We start from the raw sequence: 15,826 nt of genomic DNA on the forward strand, positions 1-15,826 counted from the left end.
TCTCCGCAACGGCCTCTCTGCCACTCAATCCGCGCGATCCTCTGCCTTGGTGAGTGGAGCCTGCTCAATCTCATGAAGGACAGCGACATCGAGATTGAGGTCAAGGCGCCTGAGCTCGACGGTGACGCTGATGTGGCTTTGGAGGATGGCTGGGATGCTATAAGGGTGACGGGTGCTGATACCGATGATGAAGACTAGTTGTAGTACCTCCTGTATGCTCTGATATATGATTACATGTCTGTGACACTTCCTGTCTGTCCAGAAACGCTGGGGGTATCTAAAACCCCTCGACCCCTCTATACCCCCTTTATACCCTCCAAAACCCTGAACCCTTGATGGAGGGTAGGGGTTTCGGAGGGTCCAATCGGGGGTCATGATCGCAGGAGCCCCGGGTGGACCCCTGCCATGCACTAGCTCACAGCACGCACCGTTCTAGGGCCCACCCCGCCCCCGACCAACAAGCCCCGGCAGCGACGTAACTCACCGAAGACTCCGACGAAGGAGAAGAAATCGAAAGCCAAAAATGCAGTCGAGCCGCCACCCAAGACACCTGTCCGCGCGCGTAAGGTAACTGCCACAAAGGCCCCGCCCGACAGATCGTCGCGCACGCCAGCCGCCGTGAAAGCGGCGCCAAAGCGTAAGATTGCAGCTCTCGACTCCGAGAGTTCCGAGGACGACGCCCCGGACCTGTTCGACGACGCGCCGTCCCCGCCACCTGTCCACAAGAAGAAGAAGAAGAAGGTTGATCCACCCGCCATGCCAGCCCCTGCCCGGGATCCGACACCCGACCCCGACATGCCGGACAACGCCCTGACTCGGGTGATCCATGTCCTGGATCCCGGAGCCAAGTGAGTCTTGTTCCGCGCGCATACACGCGCATTTACTCACTTGTTACACGCATATACTCACTTATCTCCCATTCGCAGCTTTCTAACACGCGTCCAGAACAACTACGAGTCGATCTATCAGCAAGCCCGACTCATGCTCCGGGTCATAGGCGCATACAACAAGGTGTCAGCTGCCTTCCTTCGCGGAGGACTCCTGGTGGCCGATCCCGTAGCCTATGACGCGCTCGAGCCCTACGAAGTGTAAGTCTCGCGTTCATTACCGAGCCGGCTCTACTAATCTACTGTACAGGTGGGACAGCGATACACAGGCAGCCCGCAACTACCATGTCCTCCAAGACTCGTTCCCGCTTCTCATAGAGAGTGAACCATATCTTCGCGCGCACCCGGACTGTGCCATCAAGGTGCTTGACTTTGTAAGTGTGCACATGTATCCTTGCACACCGCGTTGTTCTCACTTATCTCACAGGTTGACAAGATCGCTGCGCGCTCCCGCGGCGATGATCTCTCGCGTTTACGCCAACGCGTGATTCATTACATAAACCCGCCCCGGCGCACGAAGCTGAAGGGCCTCCGGATCAAGTCTAACCGCGGCTTCCGCAACATCCTCACGGGCCGCCTCCTCTGCCCCGTGGGGATGCTCGAGCAGTTTGACGATGATCCCACTGCGTAAGTTCGCCGCGCGCGGCACATTTACATATGCTTGACAACTGACTGACGCTCTCGCAGGTTCCTGGTTGGAGTACGCGACGGCAAGATCCACATCACAAGCCGGGATTGGCCCCTGTTCATATACAAGGAGTCGGCGATGCAGCCCGGCAAGCTTCGCCCAGGCCTTTTCCGCAGCGAACTCCTCGAGGCGGTATGTGCAGACCACGACTATATACCGGGTACTTGCTAATAACTAGGATTCTAGTGCTACAAGGCAGTCTACACGGGGCCGCAGTCCGCGGACGACGAGCTGAAAGGTAGCTGCAAGTCTACCGGAAAACCGTCCATTTCCCAGAAATACGGTATGCAGGTTGTCAGCGCCGAAACGCTGTGCTACGTTATTGCTCTGGTACGTCTGCGTCAGACGACCTCTACATATACTAACATCTTGCCCCCAGGTTCGTTCCCTCCTCAGCTCGCAGGCCAGCTGGTCCGTCAAGGACGGCCACTACAACGGGCAGGAATTTATGTATTCCCTCTTGTGTGCGTTCGCGCAGGACACAGCATGGTCCGACAAGGTGCTCGACTGGTGGACCAGGTACGTGCTCACTCGTCCAATTGACCTCTTGACTAATGAGACTCCATAGGCGGGTCTATGGCTACGGGATTTGGCGAAAGAGCAACTCGTCGGAAAAGGAATCAGCCGAACTGTTCCGCCTGGAGAAGGACGACCCCTATGACTCCGACCTTGAAGACGCTGATGAAAATGCGGAGCCTCCCCGCCAGCCTAGCCCTCAGCACGCGCGCAAGCGCTCCCGCGCACACGACGAAGAGGACGACGAAGAGCTAGACGATGTTGTCGACCCCGCGGAGCTGGTTGATCCCGTCGACCAGGACGAGGCCCTCAATCAACGCGTCGCTTACACTCCTGCGGTCGAAGAAGATCGCGCGGCGTTTGAAGCTCGGTTCGCTGCTGAGCGGGGGGACGACGACGATTTCGACGACGACAATGACGGCCCTCAGCAAGCCCACCGCGTGCATGCTCGCACGCATGCTAACGACGCCTCGTCTCCTCGCACACACGGCGTATTCGCTGACGCTCGCGCGCACGCCGACGAGGGCGGTGCCCCGTCCTCTCGCGCACACCCCGCGAACACTCTCGCCGACGCCGACGAGGCATTGCCTCCGCGCGCGCGCCGCATCCACGCTGACGCTCATGCACACGTCCACGAAGACAACGCCTCACCTCCTCGCGCGCATGCTCGCGCAGACGCTGCCAAGGGCGATAACGCGGCGCGCCCGCCACGCAACACTGTCAATGCCACGCCCCGCCGCAAACGCTGCGCGCGCTCTGCGTCTTAAGGTCAGTCCCCCAACGGACTTGAGTATGCAAGCTGACTGACCCTTTCCTTAGCTCACAGCGGGCTTCTCGTCGGCCGGCGCGTGCCCACAACCTTGTGACTTGCCTCTCTATTGCCTCGTCCGCGCTGTCTCGATTCGTCTGGGTGTCTCTCTCGTACTTCGCCTGTCTCCGTTAAGCTCTGCCTTCTGCTCTGTCTGCTCGCCAGTGGACCACCACGTTCTCGTCGCTTTGAGGACGCCCGCCACCCGCCCATTCTGTTGCAACCGGTAATTACAACCCTCTTGCCAGCTGTCAGTTCCATACAATCGTCGCATATGTTTCCATAGATGTACCGGCAGCGCGTGTGCGCTGCCGCGAGAATATATCGTGTCCATTACAATATCTGTGTGCAAATTCGGACCCGGAATGTAAAGTGAGAGCGCCCACCTGGGCCGCCTAGCCCGGGCCCTGGCTAGAGCACGCTTCCGTCGTCCGCCCACACTACAACCCCCCTAATATGCTACATCAAGCACCCGAAATTACGGAATGTGATAGCACGACACCCGATGTTACGGATGTTACAGCGAAAGTTGACCGGCGGTAGTGGACTACTACTACTGGCCACTCGGAGGTAACCCATCGGCCGATGTTACAGATGTTATAGCGTTTTATTGCAGCTTCAGGATACTCTACCGTACTCTACTTATACCTCCCGGTTCGCTGATGGCGGAGGTGTGGTTTATTCAGAAGGGTACGCCGGGCACGCGAGCGTGAGAAGGGTGAGGATGCGTGGAGGGAGACTTCCGAGGTTTGAAGAGAAGACCTCGTACAGAATGTCATCGGGTAGCCATGATTTGCGCCGAGCAGCCTCTGATTGAGCCGCGCCAGAGCAAGTCCTACGGCGTGCAGAAATGCGAAGCTGAGTGCGACAGGCAAAGACCCAAAGCGGTCTCGGTGCTACTCGAACGTCAGTCAGTATGTCATTTGCAGCGGTATCATAGTATTACTGTCGGAGTAGCTTGGTCTCCGGTCTCAAGACGCTGAATCGCTTCGTTTATCGCGAGCACATCCGTGCGCGCTTGCTTGCTGAAGCGCATCCAGAACAAATTGGCTGCCTTGTGCGAGAGCGTCGAGCCGAGGGAGTGCAGCATAGATGTGAGCTCGAGGTGGGAGATGGTGCCGGTGTCGTCCGTATTGTACTGCTTGAGACACTCGCGCGAGAACCTCTACCGGAGCGCGTCGTATGGCTGGAATTTCGCCCTGGCGCTCTTTTGTTGGGCCGCACTTCGGACAATCCGTATGTTCGTGCGCGAAAAACCGCCGCCGGGACGAGCCCAGCGGCGCGTGATCGAAGACGGAATGCTGCAAGACCGCGAGCACGGGCTCTTCAAGTGCACGCGCTAGTAGCTACGACCGGTGGCAGGAATTGCGAGGAGAATCCGAGTTCCTACTGCGGTTGATTCCCCGTAACGTGAGGTTCTCGTTGGAGGATGCGCCGACTTGATGCGTGACGAGTGAGTCGACTCCTAGGAGAACCACGGACATTGCGAAGGCGAGCTGGTACCTGGCAAGCTTCGAGCCCTTAGATGTCGGCGCCATAGGCTGAGAACACTCACCGTGCAAATCAAAGAGATACATGTGCTACGTATGCTTAGGCTATGCGCGGGGTACAAAAGCTTAAGCTGTGAGGTGGTGAAATAAGCGCCATGATAGACGCTTGCGATCACAGTCACCCACAACCGTCACGACCACGACCACGACCACGACCACGACCAATGTTTTCAGAGCTCAAACGAAACCGCTCGGAATCCTCAGTGGATGGGTCGACAAAGAGGCTGCGATCAGTTGAACGCCAAGGTGAAGGCCTCCCGGCCGGGGCTGTCGTCGCTTCAACCACCGAGCCAAGTTCCACCCCGCAATCACCCATCAACAATCCCCAGCACCCCCCTGAGCTGACACCGGAACAATACCAGCGTTGCTTGGACATTCTGCGTTCTACGTCTAACGCTTCGACCGATATCCCTTGGATCCTGTCCATGTTATTGAGCTCTATCTCTCACATGAAGCCTGGGGTTTCTCCCGCCCTCGACGAAGCCAGTTCTCTCCTCCAGAGTGACCGTGAGCTACAGGAGCATCTCGAGCGGAGGGAATTCGAGAAAGTCCTGAATTCGCGTGAGTTTGGGCGTGCTCTCGCTGGTCCCTCGAGTCGACTCACAGTATGCGATCGAACAGGTACCATCTTCACAGTCAAGCAGAAGGCTCTCCACCGGTCAAACACTGTACGGTCGGATGATCTAGTGACCCCCAAGATACATCGAGGTCGGTAGCAACATTTGTCGGGATTATTTTGGACGCTCACATGACAAACCCAGCGGTCTCGACTGCTTGGAAGGAGCCATACAAGAGTTCTGGGGATATCCTGGAGAATGTGCTTAAAAAATACATTGTGCAGGACACGGCGAGCCCACATTACGCTCGCTATGCCTCAATCACGCAGTCCTCGGGTACCGGCAAGTCGCGTATGGTCGATGAGCTTGCGAAAAAGATATTCTGTATTCCAATGTCTCTCGGCTCCGACCAAGGTTGGCATGCCTCTTGCTTGTCATGCACAACATTGACTGACACATACCGACCAGCCTACCCCCCGCGAGATGTTGATCTTTTGAGTTGGTTCGAGTCACTCAAGCCACTCGATGACAATGTCCGGACAAAACGCATACAGCTCCTCATGGTCGCATTGTTCGAGACTGCGCTGGAGCGAGTTAAGGTTATTGCCTCCGATCGTACGTCACCATTTCCGATCTTCATCACACCGTTGATCCACTCATGATCGCTGCTCAGCCATGTCAAAGGGTCAGAGTCTCGCGAGCGGATTTCGTCAATTGATGAGCGAGGGTATGACGTATAGTCAACATGGTCAGTACCGGCAGAAATTACATAAAGATGTGTGCGAGCGGGCGAAAGAGGTCAGTATTCAACCGACTTGATCACACCTACGTCATATCGGAGTCTGATCTTCCTGACTTCACGCAGCTCTTGTTGCTACCCGAAAGCTCCGGGGACTGTAGGGAACATAGTCCAACTCCTGTTGTAAGCGTTGAGGACGAGCACGGTCAGTCACTGTGTCTATTATCTCAATTTTTTCGCTCAAACATCTTCAGGGGACCAAATAAGTCTGACGACTGCCGCAAAAGCGTTGACCTCGTACCTTTCAACAATTCCAAAGGAATCCTCCACAACAACCACCGCCGGTCTAGACGTCATCCTGTATTTCGATGAGGCACAGCTGCTCAACCTCAGTGACTCCTGTCCTTCTGGGGCTACGCTCTTTTCCGACGTGCGGCGTGCTCTCCGCCTCATCAGAACACTGCCTATCTTTGCTCTCTTTCTCTCTACTGTGGGGAAACTTGAACAATTCTCTCCGCCTCCGCAACTCGATAGCTCAGCCCGAATCATGCGGTTGGAGCTCGTTCCGTTTGCGCCCATAGTGTGGACGCCACTCGATGTCTTGGCTCAGCGTATCACAAAGAACAAGGTCTGGATGTTGAGGGAGGTTGCATCTACATATCATATCGCCCACCTGGGCCGTCCATTGTCAGTCTCACCGTTTACTGATTTGATTCCTCGTTCCGACTGACATTGCATTCAAAGATTCCCCGCCATGTACGACGCTGCGATAACAGTAGGCGACCACATGGTCTGCGATTGGATCGTCGACTTCGCTTGCAAGAAGCTCCTCAAGACCGAGCATCTTACATTTGATTCGATGACGTTTCCGCGAACATTGGCATGCATCGCTGTCCGCATTCCGATCGAGTTTAATCCAGTCCCGCTATCGCGAAGGGATGCCAGCATAGAGCGCGATCTGGTGGCGGATCACATGCGACTGCTCTTGTACGCGGGCGCCGGGTTCTCACCCATCATCACCACTTCCGCATCAGAGCCGTTGCTCGCAGAGGCGGCGTGCCATCTGATGATCAGTGGAAGGTGGGCAGACGGGAAGGCACAGAATGCTACATCCCGTGCAGATTTGGACCCGTTGGTGGCCATCACACATTACCTCGGAAACTCCCTCCTCGACCTGGGCGAGAGAGGAGAATTTGCCGCAGCCTTGTTGCTGTTGTATGCGCGCGATTGTGCGACCACGTTTGTCCTCGAAAAGTCGCAGCTCCCCGGATCCTCCTCTTCCTCCTCTTCCTCCATCAGTACTTTTGCATATGTCTGACGGTCTGGCAGGTCTGGCAGGGTAGCCGTCAGACCGTCAGACCCGTCAGACTGTCAGATGCGAGTGTCCCATCAAAGCTCGAGCACTAGACGCCACAGACTCATAATAAATGTAAAAACTCAATTATGGGGAACCGAACACACGGCCATCGGACGGACGATCAAGGAGTTAACCACTTGACCAACAGCAGATACAAAGGTATGAACATTTATAGGTTATATACTGATGTTTCAAGTGTGCTTCTAGAGCTTACTAGTGGAAACACTCACCTTATCAATGTCTTCTCTGATACATGCGAACAAATAGACCTACTACATCTCAGCTTATAGCAGACAGACCTATAATGAAGCATGCTATATATCCCGAGCTTAGGTATAGAGGGGTCACAGTCTGATATAGGACTGCCACATTGTAGGCCAAGCAAGCAGTAGTGGTGCAGTGGTTATTGCCGCTGTAGCGCTCGCAGTAGCCCTGGTTCGAGTCTCGATGAGGCACATTTTTGAATATTGCACCTTCATGTTATCTTTGAGTGATACAGCTGTTTATTGAACTCATTACGAACTCGAGGTAAGCATAATTGTAATGATGCTACCGTAGTGAATCTACATGTCTGACGGGTCTGAAAGTATCTGAGTAGAAAGTCACTCAAACATCTGAAGTGTCCAAAAGTCCGATCTGGTGTCTGGTGGTCTGAAAGGTCTGAACGGTGTCTGGAGCTGTCTGAAGCCATCTGAGAGGTCTGATTCAGACCGTTCAGACATATACAAAAGTACTGATGTCCTCCTCCTCCTCCTCCTCCTCCTCCTCCTCTTCGGACGATGGTTCCAGCCCTGAGTACGACGGTGCCGTTCGGCGACGCATCGTCACCGTGCCCCAGTTCTTGCAGGCACTTCTAGGAACGGATGGGTCCGAGACATGCGCAGCCAGCCTTCCCCTTGCATATCACACACGCGACTTCGCCACGACACCGCTCCGGACGGCGTTTCAGGAGGCGTTCATCTACTTCAACCACTTCATCAAGGTCCAGAGCTACGAAGTCGTTCACCAGGCGTATCTCCTCCTCGCCATCTCACGTGGTGCGGCCATCATCTGCGCAAATGGGCACGTCGGCATCGACATCGTCGTCCCCGTCCTCATTGGCACCAGCTTGAAGAAGGAGAACGTGACGGCGATCTTGGTCCAGGTGAGGAACAGTCGGCACTACGGGGCCAAGATCAAACAGCCGGTCTTCGCGAATATGGACCCCTACCTATGCGGCCTGTTCGACCGCGACGTCAAGGAGCCGCCGCCGGTCCTGCGCATGGTCTTTGCACTTGCGTCTCCGGACGCTGCGGTGGCTTCGCCCAGCGTTCCCGTGCGAAAGTCGCGGCACAAAGACAAGACCGCCAACTTCACAGCATACGACATCTGGTGCGCGGGGGCGTCGCACAAGACGTTTGCGGTGATTGAGGACGATGAAGACGCTGCTGTTGCGAAGCTGCTCAAGTTGATACGCAATGCACGCGACGTGTCGGCGCAGACGCACTTGGGTGAGTCGGTGCAGCGCGCCTTGCGACAGATGCAGCCACTGGTGTCGACGAACCGGGAGCACACCGAGCTGTTCTCCGATTTGACTGTGGACATGGGTGAGTGCGCGCTTGCAGAGGATGCTGGGGAAGATGTCGTTGAGTAGTCAGTCCGCCCGTCGTGTTCGACCACTTGTTGTACTAGTATTGTTTTTCTGAATGTTTGATACCACATTTTTCTGTTCTCGCATGTACACAGAAGACTCGTCCCTCTCGGCCTCGCCGACGCGGGGAACTCGATAGGCGAGAGTCACTGAGATGCACGGTGTCGCGACGACGTGCTTTCCGGCTGCCTCCATGAGCGCGTCCACACATTCGCGCGACAAGTACTCCCTGGGCGTCCATCACCGAGAGGTCTGTCTGGAATGTCGCGGGGCTCTCCATGATGAGCCGTATGCCCTCGAGAAGCGTTGTGTCGCAGCTGGGAACGCGAGCTCTGCAGAGACGGCCTCGATCATCTCGTTGCTCTCACTTGACGAGTTTACGACGACATCGACAGGGAACGGACAGACGGCACAACGACGGTGTGACGCATCATGCAGGCCATAGTCTAGCGGTACAACGGCTGGTACACAGCAGCTGAATTACGGCCCGCTTTTAAGACGGACAGAGAAACACGGGCCGTCACCGCCTGCTGAGCCGTCGTAGATATATTCGCTCAGGTGGCTGGGTAATGGGGGAACGGTGAACATCGATCACCTCGCCCGGAGTCCAGACCGGTCGCTGCGCACCTTACACCGAGGAGCCCACGGGTCGTACGCAGCCGCTCCGACGCCATGCACATGGCCCAGTCCGCCGGGAGCCTGTCGAACATCACCATCAAGAAGTGCAGCAGCGCGTCCGAGGTGAGCGTCACGTCCAGGCTGGCGTCTCCCGTTAGCTCCTGGCTTCAGCAGGACAGCGATCATGCGCGGGCGACGTACTCTGCGTATATGGCTGCGAGAACGTCGTGCACCGTCACCCCGAACGGCCGCGCGACCGTGCCCTCGCGCACGGTGTGTCCCCCGATCCGGCCGACCCGGAGCGCGCCGACGGGCACGTCTGTGGCGAAGCTGCGTGCGATCAGGGGGTGGTCTTTCAGCAGTGTGCTTCCCTGATAGGTGCGCGCCCCGGTGCCGACGGGGCGAAGGTGTGCTTCTTCGTCAAATTTGGAGTCGGGGGCGGCTTTGCTGCTGTCGAACGGGCGAAACGCGGTCTGCACGAGCGCGCGGTGCACGGTCGGCTGCATGTCTACTTCGTGCTTTCTGGAGAGCACAGAGAGCGGCTTTACATGTTCCGCTGCGCGTCCCATGCGCTCTCCTGCCGGCATACTATCAGCGGTTGCAATCTTCCAAACGGCGCGGACTCACGGTTATATTCTATGAGTGCCTCGCCGCAGTGCGGGTGCGTACAGAAGCCGTCGCGCTCGACGACCTCTATCGCAATGTTGCGCCAGCACTGGGAGTCGTGCATGTCGTCTTTTTGCAGGGCACTGATGCCGCTGTACCAGCACGCGCGCTGCCAGAATCGGTCCGCGTGTTCCCCGCCGTCGTACAACGCGGCGATGTGCGGGTGGGCCTTATAAAAGCATACGTGAGTGCGGAGGTCTGCGAAGGGGATGCTGTCCTTGAAGGCAAGAAAGAGCTCGAGCGGGAGGGGGAGCGCACCGCAGCGCATAGCGACGCAAGATGGCTGATGCAGCGGGGACATGGGGGTTTGGGGGATAGAGAGGGAGTGCTGGACAGTAGCGCGCGCTGGGCCCGTCATGGTCATGAGGAGATGGAACGTAATGGTGACGCGCTACGGCAGGCTCACTGCAGACGTGAGCTTGCCTTTGCCGTCGGGTAGTGGATACTGACGCGCGTGATCGCGTTTGGGGGGATGACGGGATGTCGAGGGATGCACCCTGCGAGCTGCGAGCGAGTACATGCATCGAGCTGAGGGCCGCTTTCAGGAATCCGAAGCCTATGCCATAGACTTCCTGTCGCTGTGCGGAGTACGGAAGAGTCGTAGTATGTCGTCTCATATGCGTATTACCGGCTACCTTCCCGGACTAATATCGTGCATCTGCAAGGGCCTATTTTGATTCAAGCGTCACTGGCTCTTTTATAGTTACATTGTTTCTGCTTCACGACCTACACCGTGAATCATGCCGCGCTGTGCAGCGTTAGCTCGCGTCATTACTCCCTAGCATCGCCACTTCACTCACTTGACAATCGCCTCAATCTCGAAGAGCGCGTCGAGCGGGAGGCGCGCGACCTCGACAGCCGAACGCGCAGGCGTGTGGTTCCCGAAGAACGCGGAGTACACCGCGTTCACGGCCTTGAAGTCCTCCATGTTCTTCAAGAACACCTGCGTGCCGCGTCCGTGCCCAGTCAGCACACATAGTGTTCGGGAAAGCGATCGTAGCGCGTGCACGTACGGTGGTCTTCACGACCTTCCCGACTTCGCTCCCGCCTGCCTCAATGATCGCCTTCATGTTCTGGAGCGCCTGCTTTGCCTGCTCCTCGACACCGCCCTCAACCTGTGCCCGGTGTCAGCCTGGCGGATGCGCGGAGGGGCGCGCGTGGTGGATGGCAACTCACCATCTTGCCCGTAGCGGGGTTGAGGCCGAGTGATCCGGAGAGGAAGAGGAGGCTGCCGACACGGACGGCCTGGGTGTACGGACCGACCGCAGCGGGTGCGTCTGGAGAAGTCGTACGTATGAGTATCGTCGGGGCGGCGAAGCGCGGCCGAACGCGACATGCTTACTAGGTGTGGAAACGAGAGAAAGCGAGGGGTGGGTGCTGGTGCTCATCGTGCGTCGGGTGTGAGTGGGGGCGCGTGCAGGAAGAACAGCAGAAGCAGCACGAAGAGGGGTTTGTCGAGCGAGAGAGAGAGAAGAGAAGAGAAGACGGGTCGGGGTGGGCAGGACGGCCATCCCGATTGCAAGCCAATTGACTCGGACGCACTCAAGCTGCAACGCGATTCTGGCCCCCAGGACATCGCGAACAAGCACAATCTGATATATCAATTTGGTGTTGTTTGGGCACCGTCATCTCTGTTAGTATATCGGTTAGTACACGCGCTTGTCATAGCCTGTCTATCATACTAGCCGCGCGAAAGCGGGGTTCGACTCCCCGACAGAGAGCTAATCTTTTTCAAAGTTGGCATAGGTTTTGCTACTTATTGCTCAGGATTAGTCATAGCACGCACTCCAGATGAGATATGTTACAACGGTAGCAGTCTTCAAGATTAGTACTGTACGTTCAGTGACAGAGTACTGATTTCACCGTCTACGATACTCCAAAGGCAGTCGGCGGCATCTACGCAAAGCTGATACGCAAACCCAGGTAGCTTCTGAATCGCACGGGACACCCAGTCTATACTCCACTTCCGCTCGCCCACTCCAGCACCTCGACGCGGTCGCCCACGCGCACGACGCCCTCCCCACCCACGACGGCGTTGCACCCGAAACACGGCTTGCTCTTCTGCATGGGGTCCTTGTTCGCGCGGAACTTGAGCAGTACCTTGTACGGCACCGCTGCGTCGCGCGCGCCTGTCTGCGTATCCACGTTTGGGAGCTGTGCAGGGAACGGTTCAGGAGTGGTACCAGGGGAAGGGGGGTGCGCGTGCTTACGAGGCAGCGCGTGCACTTGGACACGAGCGTGAATGTGCGGGCTTCTTCGGGGGTGTGGTCGTCTGATGCGGCGGCGGGGTGGATGCGGATTTGTCGCCACATGTCTTCCGCGAAGGGCACGCCAGAACCCTTGCAAACGATGTTTGGTCGGAACCTTGGCGCAAGACGTTAGCACTCAAGACCTCAGACCAGTCCTTCACGGAAACCGACCTCTCGATCTCGACCCCGCCGTCGCGCCAGCGCTCGCGGTCGATACCGCCGATCCGCGCCGCGGGGCTCTCGTCCGTCGCGAACGCGCTCACGACGCGGCCCACCTCCCCAAGACTCTCCTCGCTCGCGACGAGGAACGGGTACCCGTCCTGGAACTTCGCCGTCTCCTGCAGCGCGGGGAACGCGGTCGTCGGCGGGCACGCGCGCGCCGCCGGGCCCTTCATGACGAGGTGCACGGATCGTGCGAAGTAGTCGGAGAGGATGTCGGAGGGCGTGCGCGCGTCCGAGTCCGAGTCGAGTGTGGAGGAGACGACGTAGCCCTGCACGAGGTACTTGCCGAACATGCGACAGTCTTCGATTCTGTGGGGATAGGGTAGAGCGTTAGTGAGTGAAGCGAGGACCGGGTAGTTGGGGTTAGAGATTTACGTACATATGCCAATCCTCGAGCATTTGTTCGGTAGGATAGAGGGGTATTGAGAACGTCTCCAGGTCTGAGTCCTCCGGGAATGATACGACCAGTTTCCCGCCGTATGGAGAGGCCGGGTCGACTTCGACTCGTGGTGTTATTAGAACCATCTGAGACGAGGTAAATGAGATGGGTCCGCCCCTCCTTAGCGTTGTATTCATACCTTTGCAACCTCTCGGGCAGTGATGATGGCACGGGAATCTGCGTCTATGATACACCATTTCCTGTCATTCTGTTAAAGCAGGTTAGTATAATGTTGTCACCACCGACTCAGGGACATTAGGGGGAAAGTGTGTCCTGGGGTTTGCTCGACAGGGTCTTTCGTGTACGCATACCATCCAGCGGAAAGCACCATATATCGACCGTATCAAACACGTTTCCAAACGCATCTGAGGACAGCTTTCCCGCTCTCCGCTCCGGTTACGTAGAGCTCGCGAGACAGGTAGCCTTCTTGTACCATTTCAGTTCCTCAGTTCTTCTCCGGGAGGGATAGGTATAATTTCCCTGCCGTCCCGGCTCGCTGCGCCGCCCACCTACGCTCCGCCGAAACTCGTCCTCGGAGCTCCGCCTCGGAGCCGACTCCACAGACGAGCTCCTGCACCGACGCGCATCCAGGACCGTGCCATCAATGTTCCAGCACGTCGGCGGGTACACGCTCCGCTCATACTAGCTCGATAGAAGCTTCAGTGCTTCCCTTCCGAGAGCTTTCGGTCCTCCCTCGACGCGGCGCCGCGTATAGTGTGTAGTGTCCGGGCAAGAACATTTCATTGAGCAGGTTTTCGTGCGTTTCCGCGGCCGATCTCACTGCTATGAGAGGAGCAATGACTCAGCCGCGCGCAAAGGCGCGCGGGTACCTCCTCCAAAACTCGTATCCGGGGCTAGAGCAGACATGCAAGGGGCAAATGACGGTGTGACCCACCTCGAGACCTTCCGGTGTGTACCGCGCCTCTTGCAGGGATGTTCCGCGGCAGCTCTGTGCACAGACGGCGTCAGCCACAAGCGCGTACCCCTAAGCAAGTGAGCCGACCTTGATAGGATGTACGAGAATTTTGGCGACCCGGACATCGTCCACGGGGAACGGAACCGTCAGTTCACGTTCCATAGTATACGCATTGACGACCGCGCCCTGTGGCAAGTCATCCTTGAGCTGTTCCGGCGGACAGACCGCGCGGGTTCCGTTCGCCAGTACGCGTGTGCGTGTAGCCGACTTCCTGGAGAGCGTCCATAGGAGACCGGCGAGCGAGAGGACGAGAACTGAAGCGGTGCTGGTCCAGGAGAACGAGCCTGGTGGAGGAGCGTTGTTGGTGGAGGGGGCGTGCCAGAGCTGCAGCAGCTCGTTCAAGGAAAAGGAAACTGCCATCGCACGTCCACCGCGGGCGCCTCCCCATCTCCGTACCACATCTCGGGCGTCTAGAAATGCGGCGAACGCCGGATGCGATCGGACACCGCCATCGACGTCACAGTCTTGCGCCCACCTTGATGCTTGTCTGCTTGGAGCTCGACAAGGGGGACTATGCATAATTAGTTTGATATGTGCGCCTCGCGGAGCGACATGAATATGTAAAACACTGTTTGTGGGATCCCAAGGGGTAGACGTAATATATTTGGAAGACAGACCCGTAGTACATGAACGTTATCTTCTATTTAACATCCAGTAGTCAACACACCAGTACGTGTACGAGCCGCCCGAAACCAGAAGGACAGACGGCACATGTCACGCGAGCACATCGCCAGACACATGATACAAGTGCATCGCAGAAAGTCCACAAACAGTACAGGGTTCCGGAAACCTCCGTCGGCCATAATGCCCTACGCGGAAGCTGACGACGTTCAGCGGCCGTCCGTCTGGCGTTGCGTCCTGCCACATCCAGTCCACGGCCCGCTTCACGGTCTCGTCCGTGAGAAGCTCGCTAGTGACGCCCACGAATATTCTCATATGGGCGGATGAGGGCATTGCCTGGTCGGCCGGCGGAGAGGTGCACATACATCGCGACGGTTCGAGCCGGTGCATGTTCTCGACAAGCTCATCCTCGCGGATAAACTGGGGTACCTGGCCCGATGGTCCTGAGGGCCCGTCCTCACTGGCACTGGCTTCGCCGGTGGGGAGGTGCTGGTGCATCGTGTTGACTGAGATGCACATCGCCGCGGGGATGTACTTTCCAGCCGCCTCCACCAGGGCATCTACGCGTTCGCGTGACACCCCCCGAGCGTCCGTCGCCGTAACATCCACATGGAATGTCGCAGGGCTCGTCGTGATGAGTCCTATACCCTCGGAGAAACGCCGTAATGCAACGGGGTAGGCGAGCTCTGCAGACACGGCCTGGAGGTGGGTCCGGTACGGCTTCAGCCGGTCCAGCTGCCAGCCCTCGCCGAGCATTCCGATCAACCATCGCCTCCGCGCGGGGTCGTCCACTGATGAGATGCCTTCGAGCAGGACCTCCTGAGAGAATTTATACCCGAACAATGCGATCTCCGTTATAGGTGTTGTACCGACCACAACAGCACTCCGCAGCTTCTCGGTGGGCTCGGGGAGGCCAAAGACACGGAAAGTCTTCAACGAGAAGGGCGGCAGGAGATATACCCACTCGTACAGGTGCTCCTGGGGTATTGGTGCGCAGTGGACAACGGCCAGATGGCGCACGTAGCTGCGGAGGCGCGGGTTGTTCAGGAGGGTACGGGCAAGCGAGCGCGAGAAGGGTGAGGAGGTATGGAGGGAGACCTCCCTGTAGGATGCCTGCGTGGCGTTCCGGTGCCACTGCGCACAAACGAGTCCTGCCTGTGCCGCGTCTGCTGGATCGAGGTAGGAGAAGACCTCGTACAGGATATCGTCGGGTAGCCGTGCTTTGTTCCGAGGCGCATCTGGCAGCCTCTGCTTGAGTCGCGCGAGAGCGAGTCCTGCGGCGTGCAGAGATGCGAGGCCAAAT

At 57.6% G+C, this 15,826-nt stretch overlaps 6 protein-coding genes and 1 non-coding gene across 7 annotated transcripts; 4 read left to right on the forward strand and 3 right to left on the reverse strand.

Annotated features, from left to right (window-relative positions):
• Positions 1–1,335: 1,335 nt before the first annotated feature.
• TRAVEDRAFT_109399 (uncharacterized protein) lies at positions 1,336–2,143 on the forward strand (the record flags this gene model as incomplete). The annotated part of the gene is made up of 4 exons (XM_008034325.1): positions 1,336–1,514; positions 1,575–1,707; positions 1,762–1,905; positions 1,979–2,143. Coding segments are annotated over 4 exons (621 nt in total), but the record flags the coding sequence as incomplete, so codon positions are not given.
• A 3,054-nt stretch (positions 2,144–5,197) lies between these two features.
• Positions 5,198–7,063, forward strand: TRAVEDRAFT_16042 (uncharacterized protein; the record flags this gene model as incomplete). Its single annotated transcript, XM_008033520.1, has 6 exons — positions 5,198–5,420; positions 5,475–5,621; positions 5,680–5,804; positions 5,872–5,950; positions 6,000–6,432; positions 6,490–7,063. 6 exons carry the CDS (start codon positions 5,198–5,200, stop codon positions 7,061–7,063), a joined length of 1,581 nt encoding a protein of 526 aa, XP_008031711.1.
• A 775-nt stretch (positions 7,064–7,838) lies between these two features.
• TRAVEDRAFT_41163 (uncharacterized protein) lies at positions 7,839–8,735 on the forward strand (the record flags this gene model as incomplete). The annotated part of the gene is made up of 1 exon (XM_008033852.1): positions 7,839–8,735. The coding sequence occupies one exon, from the start codon at positions 7,839–7,841 to the stop codon at positions 8,733–8,735; it is 897 nt and encodes a 298-aa protein (XP_008032043.1).
• Positions 8,736–9,212: 477 nt separating this feature from the next.
• Positions 9,213–10,317, reverse strand: TRAVEDRAFT_41164 (uncharacterized protein; the record flags this gene model as incomplete). Its single annotated transcript, XM_008033853.1, has 4 exons — positions 9,213–9,294; positions 9,360–9,491; positions 9,552–9,927; positions 9,978–10,317. The coding sequence occupies 4 exons, from the start codon at positions 10,315–10,317 to the stop codon at positions 9,213–9,215; spliced, it is 930 nt and encodes a 309-aa protein (XP_008032044.1).
• A 495-nt stretch (positions 10,318–10,812) lies between these two features.
• TRAVEDRAFT_110875 (YjgF-like protein) lies at positions 10,813–11,404 on the reverse strand (the record flags this gene model as incomplete). Its single annotated transcript, XM_008034326.1, has 4 exons — positions 10,813–10,959; positions 11,030–11,131; positions 11,193–11,293; positions 11,359–11,404. The coding sequence occupies 4 exons, from the start codon at positions 11,402–11,404 to the stop codon at positions 10,813–10,815; spliced, it is 396 nt and encodes a 131-aa protein (XP_008032517.1).
• Positions 11,405–11,644: 240 nt separating this feature from the next.
• TRAVEDRAFT_t1 lies at positions 11,645–11,737 on the forward strand. The gene has a single exon. It is a non-coding gene; the product is annotated as a tRNA-Asp (tRNA).
• Positions 11,738–11,846: 109 nt separating this feature from the next.
• On the reverse strand, positions 11,847–14,226 carry TRAVEDRAFT_137982 (uncharacterized protein). Its single transcript, XM_008034327.1, has 7 exons — positions 13,930–14,226; positions 13,822–13,875; positions 13,066–13,134; positions 12,867–13,012; positions 12,437–12,796; positions 12,227–12,380; positions 11,847–12,170 (listed from the first exon to the last, which is right to left on the reverse strand). Exons 1-7 carry the CDS (start codon positions 14,002–14,004, stop codon positions 11,970–11,972), a joined length of 1,059 nt encoding a protein of 352 aa, XP_008032518.1. The 5' UTR covers positions 14,005–14,226; the 3' UTR covers positions 11,847–11,969.
• Positions 14,227–15,826: the final 1,600 nt, after the last annotated feature.

Source organism: Trametes versicolor (assembly GCF_000271585.1).
Source record: "Trametes versicolor FP-101664 SS1 unplaced genomic scaffold TRAVEscaffold_1, whole genome shotgun sequence".
Lineage (NCBI taxonomy): Eukaryota > Fungi > Basidiomycota > Agaricomycetes > Polyporales > Polyporaceae > Trametes > Trametes versicolor.